Source organism: Idiotropiscis lumnitzeri, chromosome 15 (genome assembly GCF_059441095.1).
Source record: "Idiotropiscis lumnitzeri isolate Australia: NSW breed Sydney's pygmy pipehorse chromosome 15, RoL_Ilum_1.0, whole genome shotgun sequence".
Lineage (NCBI taxonomy): Eukaryota > Metazoa > Chordata > Actinopteri > Syngnathiformes > Syngnathidae > Idiotropiscis > Idiotropiscis lumnitzeri.
The window spans coordinates 1,535,287-1,551,785 of record NC_142405.1 but is presented as its reverse complement, the minus strand read 5'-3'; the positions used below and the strand labels follow the sequence as shown (position 1 = coordinate 1,551,785).

The 16,499-nt window shown below is 48.0% G+C and overlaps 1 protein-coding gene across 1 annotated transcript; it reads right to left on the bottom strand.

Annotated features, from left to right (window-relative positions):
* Positions 1–435: 435 nt before the first annotated feature.
* kank2 (KN motif and ankyrin repeat domains 2) lies at positions 436–15,911 on the bottom strand. Its single transcript, XM_088317217.1, has 13 exons — positions 15,808–15,911; positions 10,055–10,133; positions 6,520–6,601; positions 4,935–6,302; positions 4,626–4,805; positions 4,447–4,555; positions 3,797–4,252; positions 3,630–3,717; positions 3,142–3,361; positions 2,526–2,668; positions 2,171–2,371; positions 1,508–1,606; positions 436–1,366 (listed from the first exon to the last, which is right to left on the bottom strand). Exons 3-13 carry the CDS (start codon positions 6,554–6,556, stop codon positions 1,319–1,321), a joined length of 2,949 nt encoding a protein of 982 aa, XP_088173343.1. The 5' UTR covers positions 6,557–6,601; positions 10,055–10,133; positions 15,808–15,911; the 3' UTR covers positions 436–1,318.
* Positions 15,912–16,499: the final 588 nt, after the last annotated feature.

The window sequence follows — 16,499 nt, the reverse complement described above, 5'->3', positions numbered from 1 at the left end:
AGGCTAAGGCATCTTGCTTTATTTAGCGGCTCCGATGATGGAGGACTTTCATGAGCTCCCTTGATTGAGCGCTCGATGCATGCATTTAGTTGTTTTGCTTGATGATTCAAAGCGTCACTCAACATATCGGAGTATTTTCACGAGACATTCGGTTGGCACCAATCCAATATTCTGGAATTGATTTGCCTTGAATTGATGAATGATACAATTAATTAATTGACAATATTAATTAAACATTTCATTGTAGTATTTATTTATTTAATTTTGGCACTTACAGTCCTCCATATGAAACCTTTATCAGAGTTCGGAATTAATTGACAAGTATTTAGTCGGCAATGTGGCGCCCTCTGGTGGACACTTGCCAACATAACAACGCCGAAGGTATTAATAAAAGTACCGTGCTTTAACAAGAGTCGCACCGAATTAATACCAGTGTCAGTGAGGTTCTTATTTATTAATAGTTCTTCCAAAAAATGCACAAGTAATAGAAGAAACACGGTTTAAAAATTGTACAGAACCCTTCATAAGAAATGAGTTTTAATTAAGAGCTGTGCAGTTACATAAAACAGGTGTGAGCTTAAAAACTCAATGCGTATAAAAATGATCGATGCTTAAATTAAACACCTTTATAAAACGTGACTTGCTCCAAAGTGAATATGAAAGTTTAAGTGGGCCTTCAAAAATCTTGAAAACGTTGACATCAGCAGCTTTTGGATTTTCCGTGTGATAGCTACCAGTTGCAAGGGACATATATTATTTCCATATAACTTACACAGTTCATTCTCATCATTCACTTTCTGTTTCTCTTCCTTCATTTGTGACCCCAGCAGACAGCTCAGCTTGGTGCTTTCTCCCGCTGAACACGTACAATTAGTTCAATCCTTCCTTTCGGCCATCAACCCTCGTGTATGAAAACATAAACACTGTAGTACCTTATCAAACTTAGAAATTTGTTGGCTGGTGTGAATAAAATAAAAAATAGTCATCCACCGAGGTCCTGAGGTAAAATCAGATTTAGGAAGGAAAAACTATCAAAAATAGAATACATAACATTTGGTGTATAAATACGGATAAAACGATTGCGGTGGTGAGAAAGTGGACGCAACCGATCAAGGACACTTCGTCAAACGCGAGAGGGTGGCTCTTAGCAATTGTTATTCCACATGGATGACATCATGTTCTTCCAAACACTCATGTTAGTTGGTGGAGTTCAGTTGCTCAGAATACACAACAACAAACAAAAACACGGCAGTGAGAGACGGGCGGGTGAACGCGGAGGCGTCGGTGGGTCATGTGACCGACCGTCTTGTGCTTTAAATCACGGGCAGGGGGGGGAGGAGCCCAGCAGAGGAGATTTTGGAGAAACCTAAAAGATGGAAGAAAAAAGCATTCCATTCTGAAGGAAATATGCTTTCATGACAGGAGTCAAACTATTAATTTAATTTTGACTGCCTGTGGACGTGGCATTTGTTTGGGTGGATGAATATATCTTTGGGAATTCACTTACGGGCGAAGGGGGCTTTGCAAAGTTGAGGTGAGCATAGAGAAGCACGGCGATGTCGTTCTGGCTGGCCTCCAGAGCGATGGAGAGCGCGGTGCTGCCATCCTGAAGCAGAAGACACCATTTTAAACGGGGAACAGTATGAGAAATGGAATTTGTAATGGTTTGGTGACAAATCGCTGGCTCTCTGGAGTGGGAAGTTAAACAACCAAGTATTTTTTTGTTCTCTGACGCTTCAATTTAAATTTGGAACCCCTCTGTTGCACAGAAATTTAAACTGGCCCAACTTTGGGCAAACATTGTTAAAGTGTCTAATTTGTTTAAAAATAAATCAATCAATAAAGCACTACGCCATATGTTGGTGAGGTAAAAAGAAGGACAAAAAACACACAAAACAAAGAAAAAAAGAATTCTAATATTTCAATTGTAATATTTTTTTAATATAATAAATCACATCATTTTGTTTATTTTTGTTTCTTTTGTAATATTTTGCATTTTAGGGCTTAATGAATGCATCAAACGTGACGAGATTTGATATAACAAAAACACTCAAAGGACCAGATTAAAAAAATAAATAAGAATTGAACCATAATTTTTTAATTTTGACCCAAAAAATTGCCAACCTTAAAAATCAAAGGGTTGGGCAATATATGAAGATAACGCACTCACATTATCAGTGAGGGTGGCGTCACAGCCGGGCACCGACAGTAGCTGTCGCACAATGTCCACGTGACCGTGCTCGCAGGCGCACATGAGCGCCGTGGAGCCGTCTTCGTCGCGGATGTTGACCTGGGCCCCGCACGACAGGAGAGCTCGCACCATGTCCCCCCGGCCGTGGCTGACCGCCAGCATCAGCGCCGTCTGACCAGCCTGGGAGACGCACGTTGAAAAACGTTAGTTTCTTTGAATCCTTCAAAGAAAGAGGACACGGTTCTGAAACTTTTGTTTTCCGAAAAAGTTGAAAATCCCGGTAAGGCAACCGTATCATCTTGCAGTAACAGTAAGCGGGCAATAGAGGGCGCACCTGGCTGGCCTTGGCGTTGACGTCGCCAGTGCGCAGCAGCTGCAAGACAGCTTGAAGGTCACCGTCTGAGTGGAAGGCAGCCAGAGCGGTCAGCATGATGGCAGTGTAGCCCGCCTTGTTCTGCTTGTTGGCGTTACATAGACCTGGCGAGGAAAAAAAAAAAAAAGTGTCGACATTAGTACAAATAATTAAAAAAAAAAAAAAGTTTCATCACAAGATAAGTTTTAGCGCGTTAGCACATCTGCCTAACTTTCAAGAACACACTGCAACTTACTAAAAAATAGAAATATTAATATTAATTGAAATAATAGAAAATGATTTGGTAACTCAAAACTGCCAATAGTCATGCGGATGTTTGTTTGTCATACAAGATTTGCCACGCGACTAATGAGGTCAAACGCAAAGCAAAGTGCTCTGATGGATACATTTAAACTACTTGTTGCTAAGCAGAATTAGCAGTTGGAAAAAAAAGTGTCCAACATCAGTCTGACTATGCGGTTTCCTTGGCAACCGGAGCAGAAGGCCCCACAGGCAGTGTGGACATCATTTATGCCGTCTGTAAAAAATGTCATGAAATGCTCTTTTTTTTCGTGGCTCTCAAATGGACACGACTCACCGGTGTCGAGCAGCAGTTTCACCACCGGGAAGTTGGAGTGCGAGACGGTGTAGTGCAGCGCCGTGTTGCCGTTGCCGTCCGCCATGTTGATGACGAACTGCAGCAACTGAGGCGAGATGGCGGCGAAAGCGTCCATGTAGGCTCGGACCGCCTCCACGTCCGCCGCTTTGTGACAGGACACGCGCAGCCACTCCTGCAGCACGCCGGTGTACGCCTCCCTCTGCGAGGAGACGCAGACGACGCGTTCAGATGACGGAAAATGGAATTTTCAATGCTTGGATATAGTCGGGTGTCAAAGTGCGTGGACAGCCATCAAGGGTGAAATGAAAGAGCTCACTGATTCGCTAGCTACCAGCCAACCTGACGGCTCATTAAATCGGCTGAACACGCCCCCCCCCCCCCCCCCCGATGCCCCAACGAACGACGTCGGATTGGTGCAAAGAAGCCTTTGGACACAACGCTGCTTTGGGAAAAGTTGATGATCGTACCGCTCCTTGCTGGCTGAAGGCGTTGGGCTCTCCGAGGGCCTTCTGAAGGTCATGAAGAGCCGACATCAGGCTGTCGCTTAGCTCCAACCTGAGATGGCGACAAAGTCGGCTGCTGACGAGTTGTCATGGTGACGTTTGGCCGGTCCACAAATCACTTGTGGGCTTACCTGACTTGTTTTGTGGGGACGCTGACAGACGCCTGCTGCCTGGCAACCTCGGAACTTTGAGCGGCACATTGAGGGGCTGCTGAGGAGGGAACGGGCGACGTGGATTCAGCGCCGGTGGCTGATGTCGGGCCGACAGGCTCCTGGCAGGCGGAACCGTTTTCTGGACACGAGGGAGGCGGGCCGGCGCCAGGCGTTGATGTCTGGCGGGAACATTCTGGAGCCGCAGCCTCGGTCGCCGGTGACGGTTGCGAATTGTCCTCGGTTGAAGGCGGGGAGCGGGAGCGCTCGGCCGCCGAATGGATGGTCGTCTGCCGAGGTAGGTCGCCCTCTAGAGGCCGGGAGAATTGCAGGTGGTCGCTGGTGGTCTCGGGCAGTTTTTCCCTAGCTTCGTGATACTCGCTGGAGTCGCTTTCTTCGTCCGAGCTGCTGCTGTCATCGGACGACGTCGACTCGTAACTGCGGGAAAACAACAACTCGCTCAATCACGACAATAGTTAAAAGATACGCTGGATATTTTGAGAAAGATACAAATATATTCATCAAATATCTGGGTATTTTTGTCCATCAGTGGCTGATAATTGGGTATTTTTTTCATTCATATTTTTTTGGAACACAAGAGAAATATTTTTGTTTTTAAAAATGTCACCTACCCTCCATTAACACCGATAAATTGTAGGTTTTTCTTGGTGGATGGCGAGCCAGGTTCCCCCTCTGCTTTCCGCTTCATGATGGACCTCAGAGACGATTGAGGAGACGAGTCTGCAAAAAGTTCCAATTTTAAGCAGGGCGGAACGGAGGTGGAAACGATGCGTCTCGGACAACAGCTCACCTGCGGCGTGGCCGTCTTGAAGCGTCTCCGCGCCGACTTCCTCCTCTTTCACGTACGCGGCGGCAATCTGATCGACGACGATGGCGGAATTGGAGACGGGCACGGATGTGGACAACTCGCTCTTGAGGATGTCGCGCACTTGCTTGGAGCTGACGGCAAGAGGCAAACCCACCGCCGCTTCTACAGAAAGTGAAAATGATATAAAAGTTGGGAAACGTTCAAATGTTTTGATTGTTTTACTAAAGTTGAGCTGGAAATGTGCATTTTCGTCTCATCCTGAAAGTTCAGCCGATAATCAATATCGCGTACCCGCCGAGTCGTCCGAGTGTCCTCTGCGGTGGCCCTCGGAAAGCGCCGAGGGCGACTCGCAGCTGACGGCTCGCAGCAGAGTGCCCACCTCCACCACGGTGGGCTGCTCCAGCGTGTACACTTGGATGCCGACAGTTCTCTGTTGCTTGTGCGGCGACTGCTGCACGAAGCTGACCACCGTCTGCAAGTTGCCGTCTTGCATCTCCTGCCAGCCCATCGTGGTCGCCATCAGCGGGCGCTCGGCCCGCGGGCCCTCGTCCTTGTGGGCGCACGTCGCTCGCTGCTGAGCGGCGTGAAGCTCCTCCATCATTCTTTTCAGCTGAGCCGCCAGATGAACCACTTGGTTCTTCAGAGCCTCGGCTTCGGGGAGCAGCCCCAGATCCTCCTCGCGAACGCCCACCCCCACCTGCCGACCGCTCGTGTCGCCTTCCGGCCCCACGCCGACGGTGCGCAGCTCCCGTTTCGCATCCGGTCGGGCCCCGGCCACGATGACGGTGTCCTCGATCTCGCATCCCGAGTCTTGTTTGGAGCCTTCCGGTGTGGTGGGAGACATCGGCCCTGACGCCTTGTTGGCGCCCTTCGCTCCCGCGCTCGCCTCCTCTTCCGGGATGTCGATGTACAGCTCCCCTCGGCTCCGCCCTCGGTTGAAGCCCATGGTGTGGCCCAGAAACTTTTGGCTCTTCAGTTGGACGCTGAGCTGTCGCTTCTCTTCCTGCAGCACGGAGATCTTCACCTGGAGCACGGGTATGGTCTTCACCTGCTCCTCCAGGTCTCGGATCTTCCGGAGGGCGGCCGCCATCTGCTCGCGGACGTGCTGCAGGTGAGCCGGCGTGGGCGTCACCGGGGTGGACAGTCCAGAGTTCACAGGAGTGAAAGTTCCGCCGCCGCCGCCGTGAGCCCGGTTGAAGCTGTGCGCGCTGCTGATGGAGGTGTTGGAGCCCACCACGCTGCTGTGCATGCTCCCCAGGTTGGAGAACCTCCTTCCTTCTTTCTCCTCCTCCAGCTTCCGCCGCGCATCCAGCAAGGTCTTCTCCACGCGGGCGGTGCTGAAGTTGGGCCGGTGTGCGGTGTGGTAGCCCGGCGCGCAGTAGGAGAAGGACGAGTGGCGACTGTCCGCGCTGGCGTTGGAGCAGAGCGACTCGGTGGAGGTCCACCAGGAGCCGGTGTAACCGTAGCCGCCGCGGGGCAGCGAGCCGTAGCGCGGCCGCCGTTGAATGGGCACCCGCTTGATGGTGTTGCCCTTCTCGATGTCGTTGACATATTTGAGGAAGTCCAGGTCCAGACGGTAGCCATACGGGGTCTCCACCGAGTAGGGCGCCTCCTGCTCCTTGCCGTGCAGGGAGGGAGGAGCTGGCGAGCTGAGCTTCCCTGCAGCGGAAGAAAATCAACTTGAAACAAACGGAAATCTGCGTCTAATCTTGGGCTCAGACTTTAGAAAATGGGATCAAATTTGCGTACGCTGGTTGGAGAACGAGACGGAATGTGATTTGAAGGTCCTCCCTTCGAACAACGTCACTCAAATGACTATTTATTTTGTCGTTGCGCAACAGTTAGCAAGAGAGCTTTAGAAGAAGGATTACGATACCTGGGAAGCCGGGGTCCATGTGCAGCACTTGAGCCATTTTTGGCAGGAGGCTGCTCTCAGATTGTCACCCACTCACTCTCACCTGGGGGGGCAAAAACATTTCAATTTACGTCAACCTTTACCACCAATTGATTCATTCAATTCTGCAGTTCCTGAAAAAAAAGTTAAAAGTGACATCATTTCAATTGCATCGCTGTTGTGTCCACGGCGACACTGGATTACCTCATTTATTTCTCAATAAAATCAAATCACATTTGAACTTTGACAAATACTTGAAAATACTTCTTGATCAACATGTTCAAATCAAAAGCTCCGAGAGAAAATCAAAAAGTGAATGTGACGTGTGGCGCTGCGCACGTACATGCGAGTCCTCACTTTCACTTTTTCAGCACATTGTTATTACGCGCCGGTTTGCTTAAGCCCCCCCCCCCTCCTCCCATCGCCCCCCCCCCTTCTGGCTAATTCTATCCGTCCATTTTTTGAGCGCGGCGGGTCACAGTTGCCTGGGCGTGTTTGTTTCTCTTCTTAGTCTGCGCCGAAGACGAGTTACGGGGGGGAAAAGTTTCCTGGCAGCCAATTCCAGGACAGAGCTTTGAGACTTTGCAGCCTTATTAGGAATCGTCTGCACACGCGAACTTCTGCCTCGCAAAAAGTTTACGCACACACGCACGCACGCAACTTTTCCTCCCTTTTTTTTTTCCACCCCTCCCCGTTTCTTTTCAGCTGCTTTCTCCAGCGTTTGGCCAAACGTCAGCTGATGATCAGCAGTTCTCAGCAGGCCTCCCTGCGCTCGGCGCTTTAATTGCGCAGGACCGTCATGCATTTCCCCTCAAACACACGACTGCTTGTTCCTTCCCTCCCGTGAAAGCCACAAGCTCGTCCCGTTTGCCCACTTGGAAAAAAATTAACTTCCTCGGTCATCGAGGGGCTAATATTTAACCTGAATGCGACACATGAAATGTCGTGATGGGAATGCGTCTCAAAAAGTAAACACATGACAGCTTCTGCTGTCAGAGAGTAAATGTACGACATTACGAGCAACATTTTCATGATTCGCCCATTAGAATCTGACTAACAGTGATTTTGAGTTCACAAATTCTGCTGCACGTTGAGATCACTGAGACTGAGAGGGAAAGGTTGCCCTTCCGTTTTGTGAATGGGTTTCAAATAAATCCAAAGAAAAGTTGGTTTAAGCTCATTTTACAATTTGTGAGGGCTGTCAATCAATTCAAGTGATGTCATACTTTCGCTTCTTTCTACATAATTAGGACGGAACGTGAGAGCGTGTCCGCCGTGTGTCAGCTCACGTCACTTGAAGACGACTTTTCTAGTTTAAGGACGTTTTTTTTTTTTTTTTTTTTGAGACTGCACGGCTCGCTGGTGAAAAGTAGGCCGCTTGGAAACGCTGACGAAATGCACTCGGTATGTTTGAAGTCGCACAGTCCGTTGAATGTGCGGCTTATCTGTGCCCTTCGTCACCCGCCGCACAAACCAGCGCCGCCATTTTGACATTGAGGCGCAACGTGACGCGTGCCGCACTTGAAGCCGGAGACACTTTGAATTGGAAATGTTGGCCAAGTGTGTTGGCGCACACTTTCAGAGGGGAATTTGTCTTTCCAGCAAGTCGTTTGGATGACTTTTCACAAGCGGGATTTATGGAGACGGGAAAATGATGATGGGAAATACATGAAGACAAAATAGTGATGTGGAAGAATCACAATCAAGAATGAAAGCGAGGCGCTTGTGGCTCCGTTTATCTCCAGGGTGGAATTAAAGTGTCACATTGATGTTTGGTGTTGTCCCAGAGCAGGACAGCGTGTGCGTGTGGAGGGGCGGAGCCGACGGGGGACAGTTGATGAGATATAATTAGAGCGTGCAGCTACGCAACCAAACATCCTCAACCCGGCCGACTGCTGGCTGAGGCTCCATTCAACTTGGAGACACAAAAACTTTTCATCTTTTTCCCACATCAGCGCCTGAAAAAAAAAAAAAAAAAGCCCTCCTCCGCATGTGTCTGACAGGCAGCAACACCCCCCCGTGTGCACGTTGCACACTGAGAGTTCCATTGAGATGACAAGTTAACAGAGACGGCCTGTTCTCATTGATTTTGTAAGACAAAAAAATGTAGTCATTTATGATGAAATAAAAACCTTGTCCGCATGTTTGCTTTTTCAACTCAGAATTTTACTGAACCTGTCTTCCAAAAAGTGTCAAAAGAATACTGCTATAAAGTATGGTGCAAATTATAGCGTGGATGTATAGACATTTTTTAGGAATAAAACAGTGGGCATGGCTTTTTCTTATTCACTGTACAATGCTCACTACCACCACCTATGGAGCAGGAGGGGAACATTTTAACTGCAACATACAAACAAGGCGCTTGCTTAAATGGACGACACACATGGCAATAATTGGGCAGAAATTGAAATCCCATTCTTATTTAAAAAAAAAAAAAAAACTGCAAAGGACAGCTTGTCGAGTATTTTTAAATAATCCCGTCGAGCCGTTTTTCTGTGACGTGAAGTGTGAGAAGAGTGCTTTTTCCTCATCGATCTCTGAAAAAAGTCGGACGAACAATTAGACACGACAACTCCGCTCACAAATCCTTAACGTGCGTACAACACGCCAAATTTGAACGGAAATGTCATCGCGACACGAAAAGGAACGACGGCCAGAACTGAAGCCGGAAGAAAAGAAGAGTGCTGCACAACATTGGAGGCTGGTGACGAGACTACGAGCGTAGTTGCGACGAGGAAAAAATTCACTTTTCATAGAATTTTCTTTCACCGGAAAGTAAGTCTCCAAATTCATTTCTTGATTCCGCGTTAATAATTCTTGTCAGTCGTATGGAATCATTTGGGTGATCGTGAAACACCGGACAATTTGGAGTCTTATTTCAAGCGGTTATCAAATGACATAAAAATGCAGGCAGAACTCGAGCAGCTCCTGCAGATGAATTCAAACTCGATGATGTGCTTCATCGACGCAGGACGTGTAATCCACCGCTCGTCTTCAGCGCCCGTAGCGCCGTTGGTCACGTGACTTTCTCCGAGTAATCTCACGGAGGACAAAAAGTGCAGCTCAGCTCCTCCTCTTGGTGCTGAGATTCCTTCCCGTGTAAAGGAGGTTAACTCCGCCTCCGTCTGCCTTTAAGATTCAAAGCCTGGCGTGGTGAAAATGCAGGTCAGCGTGCACTCAATGCACATGTGCGGAATGTCCTGCTCGATTTTCACACGTTTGACCTCCCACGGCCGCAAATCGATGATTGACGGTATTCATTTCAAAAGCTCGGGACCACCACGAAGAGTCAGTTCAGATTCCCGCGGTTGCGACGCCTCCGAGTGTATCAAAGCCAGCGCTCGCTTCCACGCAAACTGAGTCACCTCGCTGCTGTTGCCATTACAAAGGATTAAATCACAGAATTGCAAAGTCAGAAAGAGAAACTTCGAGGAAGGGGTTTTTTTTCCACTAAGATTCCCAAAGCTGAGGATGGTTTTTGAATTAACAAGAGAAGAGCATAGTTTCCATTTCTTACCAGCAACGGCGGGGCTCGCTCGTCGCCGTCCTCCTTCCGCTGCCGTCCTCGTTTCGTTTTTTTTTTTTTAGGCCAGCACCTGGGAGGAAACAAGCAAGAAGGCTTAGACTGTGTCCAACAATCATCACCCGTCAAAAAAAAAAAAAAGCTAAATTCAGGAAGGAAGCTGGTCGGTAGGATTGTGGCAAGTGCTCATCAGAGTCGTCGTTCGCAGCGCCATTAAAGTTGTTGACTCAGAGATAAAAACAGACTTAAGTCAGGGTGGAAGAGGCCGGCCCCCGCAACCCCCTAAAACGCCGCTTGCAATGCCAGCAAAAACATTCCAGTCGTTCTGCGAGACACCGCCGATGTGAACAATAAAGCCCCAGCGAGACACCCGTCACAGTTTGACCCGCTTGCGGCGCGGTCGGTCGGTTGAAGCCGAGCGAGCGTCTCATCGGGCCGGGAGCCTCCCTGTCGTGTGATTGCGAAATGTTTTCTCGGAACAGCTGCAGGTCACCTTCAGACGGCAAGCGGAGACCATGAGCCGCAAAGCGCGAGCCGGGTTGCCACCAAGCCCTGCAAATTCAGTTTGTCACCGCTTCGGACGATAAATCCGACCACCGCGGGGTGTGACGGCAAAAGTGTGACATCGTAACCGCGCGACAGTGCCAGGCGATTTTTCCTGGTTTGCTGCAATATTTGTAAGATTTAGATGCAGGAAGTCGAACTGCCAATTTTCTCAATTGCCAAGCCAAGTATTAAAAAAAAAAGATGGATCTTGGACATCTTTAGCCAGTAAATGAGTTAATTGACTCGTAACTGCAGAGTAAATGTTTATTATTTGAAGAATTTCATTCCCGCCACTCGATGCTAATGTTCTACTAGCCTGTCAATGGGATTTTACATTGACTGTTAGCGTTAGCACTGGCGACATTTCCAAAACAAAGATGTCTCGTATTTAAATAAGAATTATTTTTATTGAGAAAACTACAACTGGGGTGTCATTAATTATGGAACCAGGGATGCATAAACTTCCCAATGCGACACAATCTTGATGCCGTTTTTTGTCATAGTTTTGGCTGAGCGCCAACTTCAGTGGAAAAACAAAGAAGATGGTGGATCGCATCAAACTGGAGCCGAACGCACAGTTTGTTGTTATCAAGTCTTTCCATTCCTTTGCTGTGTAGGGAGTGCTGCGGATGAGTAGCGTGACGCCGTCCGCTGATTGTCAAACTTTCACTCGGGCTTGCTCGCAGTGACGTTTTTCCAAGCCAGATTTGAGTGACCTTTTCGAAGGATCAAAACAAGCTTTGTTGTGGTGGTCGTTGCTGCCGCTGAGCTCATTGTGTCACGTCAGAGGCGCGGCGCTAAGAGGGCGGAGTGGCTCGAGTCGCAAACAAAAAGTTTTGCCGGACTGCAAATCACAAAGAGCCATTCATGCGGGGCCCCCGGTTCCACAGCTGGTTCTAATATGAAGAGGGAGGGGCATCTCCGAGGAAGACGGGGCAGCATGTGCGCGAGTGTTTGGCAATCGAGGCCCCCCCCCCCCAAAACAAACAAATAGCGGCTCAAGTGTTGTTTGGGACCTGCAAGCTGACACTCAAGTGGTTTTGATGTCTTGATTTCCAGGGAACGGACCACGAAACACTCCGACAGCGTCCAAAGCCGACAGCTAGGCAGGTAAAGACACGGATGACGCGAGAGCTGGGCTTTAGCTTCTTGGAATTTGTCAGGAGCAACATTTGCGATGACATTTCCCAGCTAATTGGCGCTAATGCGTTGAGGTCCAATGGAGGAGAGGTTTACAGGAAAGGGAGAAACCCCCAAGGGCCCGGTAACAAGCGGGTCACTTCCTCCCAACACAGGAAAACAGAAAATAAACCAGACGGGATGACGTGAAAGAAAAGTGAATTTTTTTTTTTTCTTAACGGAAACTTTTGCCCACCAGTGTGAATCACGGCAAATTCAGCACACAGTCAAGTCCCAGAAGGGCTCACACGCACACACGAAGAAGATCACAAGAACAACTCACAAAAAGTCAATATGTAATTTAAAATGTCTCGGCCCCGGGGATCACTATGATTTCTGCATTCCAGGTCTAAAAATACTCGGACAAAAGAGCGCGCTCATGAGGAGCAGAGGCAGCACTTTATCTCTGGCGACAGAAGCTCATTTATGGTCAAGACGTTTCTTTCCTCGGGGGCCACGAATCTTAATCGAGACGCACGGAGCAGTTACACAAGAGCAGGGCCGAGTGGATTCGCCGAGACGTCCGCGTGCGTCTCTCGGCCGCATGTGCAAAACAGACGTATAGAAGACGTCAGCAAAATGTATACAGTATAACAAGCAGATTGTTAACAGAAGGAGACCTTCGACTTCTGGGATCTGGTGAGCCCGTGACGCGGATGGCAACACGGTGAAGTCGTAACGGGCCAATGGGACGTCGCCACCGGGAAAAAAATTTTTTTTTAAAATCCCTGCTCCTTGCATTAAAGAGCAGAGCGGGTCGGAGGAGCGAGCATGAGGATGGCGACGTGCTGAGCGGTCTGGCGCTGGCCTTAAAAGGGAGGGGCTGGGTGGCTCGCATTACTCCTGGAGCAGAGTAAACGCCCGGCGGACCGGCGGCCCGGCTTTTGGGTCATCCCAACAGGAAACTGAGCAAGGGAGAGGCACGGGAAAGAAACAAGCCAAAAAAGAAGAAAAAGCAGGTTGGGGGGAGGCGAGGAGGGAGTTGGGAGAAAATGCCTTAATGGAGGGGGAGGATTAAGAGTGATGGCGAGCAGAGGGCGCGATGGCGGGGGTCGTCAGGGGAGGAAGATGAAGACCAGACGGAAGGAAGATGCTTGTTCAAAGCGGAGATGGGGTGGAAAGTTCTGGTCCAGTCTAGATTGGACGCCACAGCACCGGAAGTCATTTTAGTCCTCAGATCTTGTCGCTTCCTTTTCCGATTTAATAAGCCTGAAACGATAGCGGCGAAACTGAAAATCACAGTCCGTCTGGTCGCACAGTAAGAGTGTGGAGAGATGAAAAGTTGACTTGCAGTGTCTCAAATTTCAGGGGCCGAAATTTGGCGAACGAAAATTAGGATCGCGTTCTGGGAGGGAAATTTAAGATGTGGAAGGGTTATGGCGTATTTGTTTAAAGTCCTGCCTTAAAAAAAAACAAACACTTTTCAAAATCAGATCTCGACGGGATAGGACAGTTGGATCGGCAACAGCAGGAAACTCAGCGCAGCAAGTTTGAGGCGAGGCAGATGCCTGAGCACCGGCCGTCTCTGTTCGCAGCCGCGTTTGTGTTGCTCGAGTGGGAGCGGCACTTGGAAAGCATCGCGCTCGGTGTCGGCGTCTTTTTTGGAACATATGAAACCTTTTGACTCAGTTGCTCTAATCATGATTTAAAGGCAGACATTTCTTAGCGAATACATCTGTTCCATCATCAATCAGATGAGATCATGCGTTTGCTGTGAAATACGGGTTAATACTGGGGAACTTGTACGGTATAAAAAAAAAAAAAAAAGAAAACAACCATCCATCCGATTGTAGCGCTTCTAGATAAACGAGACTACACACTAATGGACAATTTAGAGTCTTCAAAGAACTTAAAATGTTTTTTTGGAAGCCTGAATGCTGAATGATGTTTTGTAAGTTGTGGAAATTGAAGCTAAAAAGGACAAAGTCCCCTTTAACTTTGACGGCGTGGTTGGTACTAATTTTGAAGACGATTACTAATCATCAATCTGCCTAAAAAGTCTCAGAAAAAGGCTGATTCGAATTCAGAGTTGTACAACTTTGAAAATGTTTTGCTTTCGGGTTTTTATTCTATTCTGACCTCACAAATGAAGTGTTTCAGTCATCAGTGAAGGTCCATTAAGACAGTCGTCTACTTTTCTCCACCATGCGCTCTCTGAAGACACTTTGATTGCATGTAAAACAACGAAAAAAAAAAAGCGTCCTTTCATCACAAAACTTTCCACATTTGAGCAACACTGTGTCTTGTTGCACAAGAACAGATGCTTCATTCTCCAGCCGTGCGCTCGGCAGCTAATCAGTAGACAGTCGACAACGTCATGCAGGTTCCGGGGTGTCATTTCATTAGTCCGGTCGGCATGTGGCCCGGTGTACAAATGGGGTTTAGAACCCCCGCATTCCATCGCAGCCCCCAACGTTAGATGCGTCGCATTCCAGCGACGAGATTCTGCCGGATCCTCGGGAGTCCAAAACAATGTGGAAACAAGTTTTGTTTGGTTGCGATTCCGCGAAGGGTCAAGTTACCGCCGTTACAAAATGGTTCCATTGGGTGGTTTCGAAGCATTTGGTTGGGTTCACTCACTTCACCGAGTGTGACACAAGCAGAGGGAGCCGCAGAGCACTTGGCGGGACGGAGCCCATGCGAAGGGCAGACCGCTGGCACTGAATACGACCCGCCGTACATAAAGTGCCATATTGACGACTGATACATGCTGCGTACCAGCCGGGCCTTTGACCACACCCCCGCATCCTGCCACGGTCCGCACAACATGTGACAGCAGTTCACTGGAGAAAGCAGACAACAACTGAGCTTATTATGAAAGAGCCTGCCACAAAAATGGATGCAGAAATAATGAGCAGCTTCAACTTGTTTTGGAGTTTTAAAATGTTTGTATGTCGTCAGTCTGCGTTTATGTGCGACCTTACACTTAGAGAAATGATTCCAAAGGTATCTTGAGAAACGGGGTGAGATACGAAGGATTCAATTCGGTTCGATTGAGTGTTGTTTGTTTTTGTTTCGTCATAAAGCAACGATGAACGCTTAAAAAAATATATACTTTTGCACTAAACTTTAATGCAAAAATATTTTGATTAATCAAGTAATCAGTCGGTTTAATCAACTCGACAGGGACTGCCCAAAATCTGCTAAATGACATTGTATCCAGAATTCGCATTCCGGGTCCATCGCCCTCCATCCACCTTTTGAGGACCCTCACCAGACCTTCGGGCGACCGCCGGACAGCTCCAACCCGACCAGACAAGCACATTTTGAGGGTGAGAGCAAAAAAAAAAAATCTGGAACAACATCTGGAAGTAATGAGGACCAGAAAAGAAAGCGCAGACCCACCCCCTCCCTTGAGCAGCTGCATGGACATTCACATTGAAGAAGAAAAAAAAAAAAAGTAATGGCACTGTAAAAAATTGACTGGCCTTAGGCAAGGATGGTGGGCGGGCAGGGAGGGGGGGGGGCGTCATGTGTTATGCTGTAATGCTGACGCTTTTTTTCAACCCAAAAAGTTGTGATTAGCACCTATTGCACACAAACACATTCACATTTGGGACCCCCACCCCCCCAGGAGCCTTTTAGAACAATGCAATATGTGATGGTGTGAACGCACAAGAGGGACGGACAAAATTAAACGGGATCAAAACATAGAAACAAATGTTTCAAAGACGACCATTTTGACAGATTTTTTTTTTTTTGTAATATTATGGATGGAAGGCAAATCTCGCTAGCTTGAGCGCACGAGCCTCATTCATCGCATGGCAAAAGGACGTCAAATAAAACACCTTTAAACAGTCAAATAAAATCCTAGATGACATTTAAAAGCTTAATATTGACGATGCTTTTTAGAAAAATAGCAAATTGGACAGACTGCTCGGGGAGGGGGGGGGGTCAAAGTAAGCTAGCAGCTCGCGCGCGGCACGTGCCTGACCAACCAAATGAAAAATAAAAACCCGTTTTTTTCCACCTCATTCGTTTTTCAAATAACAAATTAATTGGCACGTAAAAGTTGTTCTTACCTGTCCCGCGTTTGGGTAAATCCTTCCAGCCGCCTCGGCCCCGGGAGCGCTCACTGACAGACAGACAAAAACACCGCAGCCAGGATGCTCAGCGCGCCTCCTCCCGCTCGTCTTAAAGGGCCAGCAGCGCCCATTTTGCATCCTGTCCACTCCAAAAGGCAAAGACAATTTCTTTTTTTGACTCAATACTGGGTTTCAGATCAAAAGATGAACATCGGACAAAAGTTTACAATCCCACATTGTATTTCCAATTTGTGCTTAACCTCGCAGGACTTCTCATTTGAGCAAAAAGGAATTGGACTGATGGGTGTTTCTAGTTGAGCAGGTGTTGCCTGTAAGGTCGATTCCTTAAACATTAGAGCTTGTTTTTAACTTTATGTCTCACTTGAAAAAGCCAAAATGTGCTGTTAAGCAAACATGAAAAACAGAGAGCCATCTATGGGAGAAAGGCAAACCAAAGAGAAGTGGGAAAATCGATCAGCGCTAATGCACAAATATTAAGCATAGCCCATAGAACAATTTGGAATGTCCTGAAAAATAAATACCACAGGTGTACTGAGCAACCGATATCAAACTGGTCGGCCAAGGGTATCAACAGTAGTTGACAGAGACATTCTCAGAGCTGTGAAGAAATACAAAGATAAATTACAACACCAAAGGACTTCATCGGGGGGGAAAAGTGGAAGGTCTCA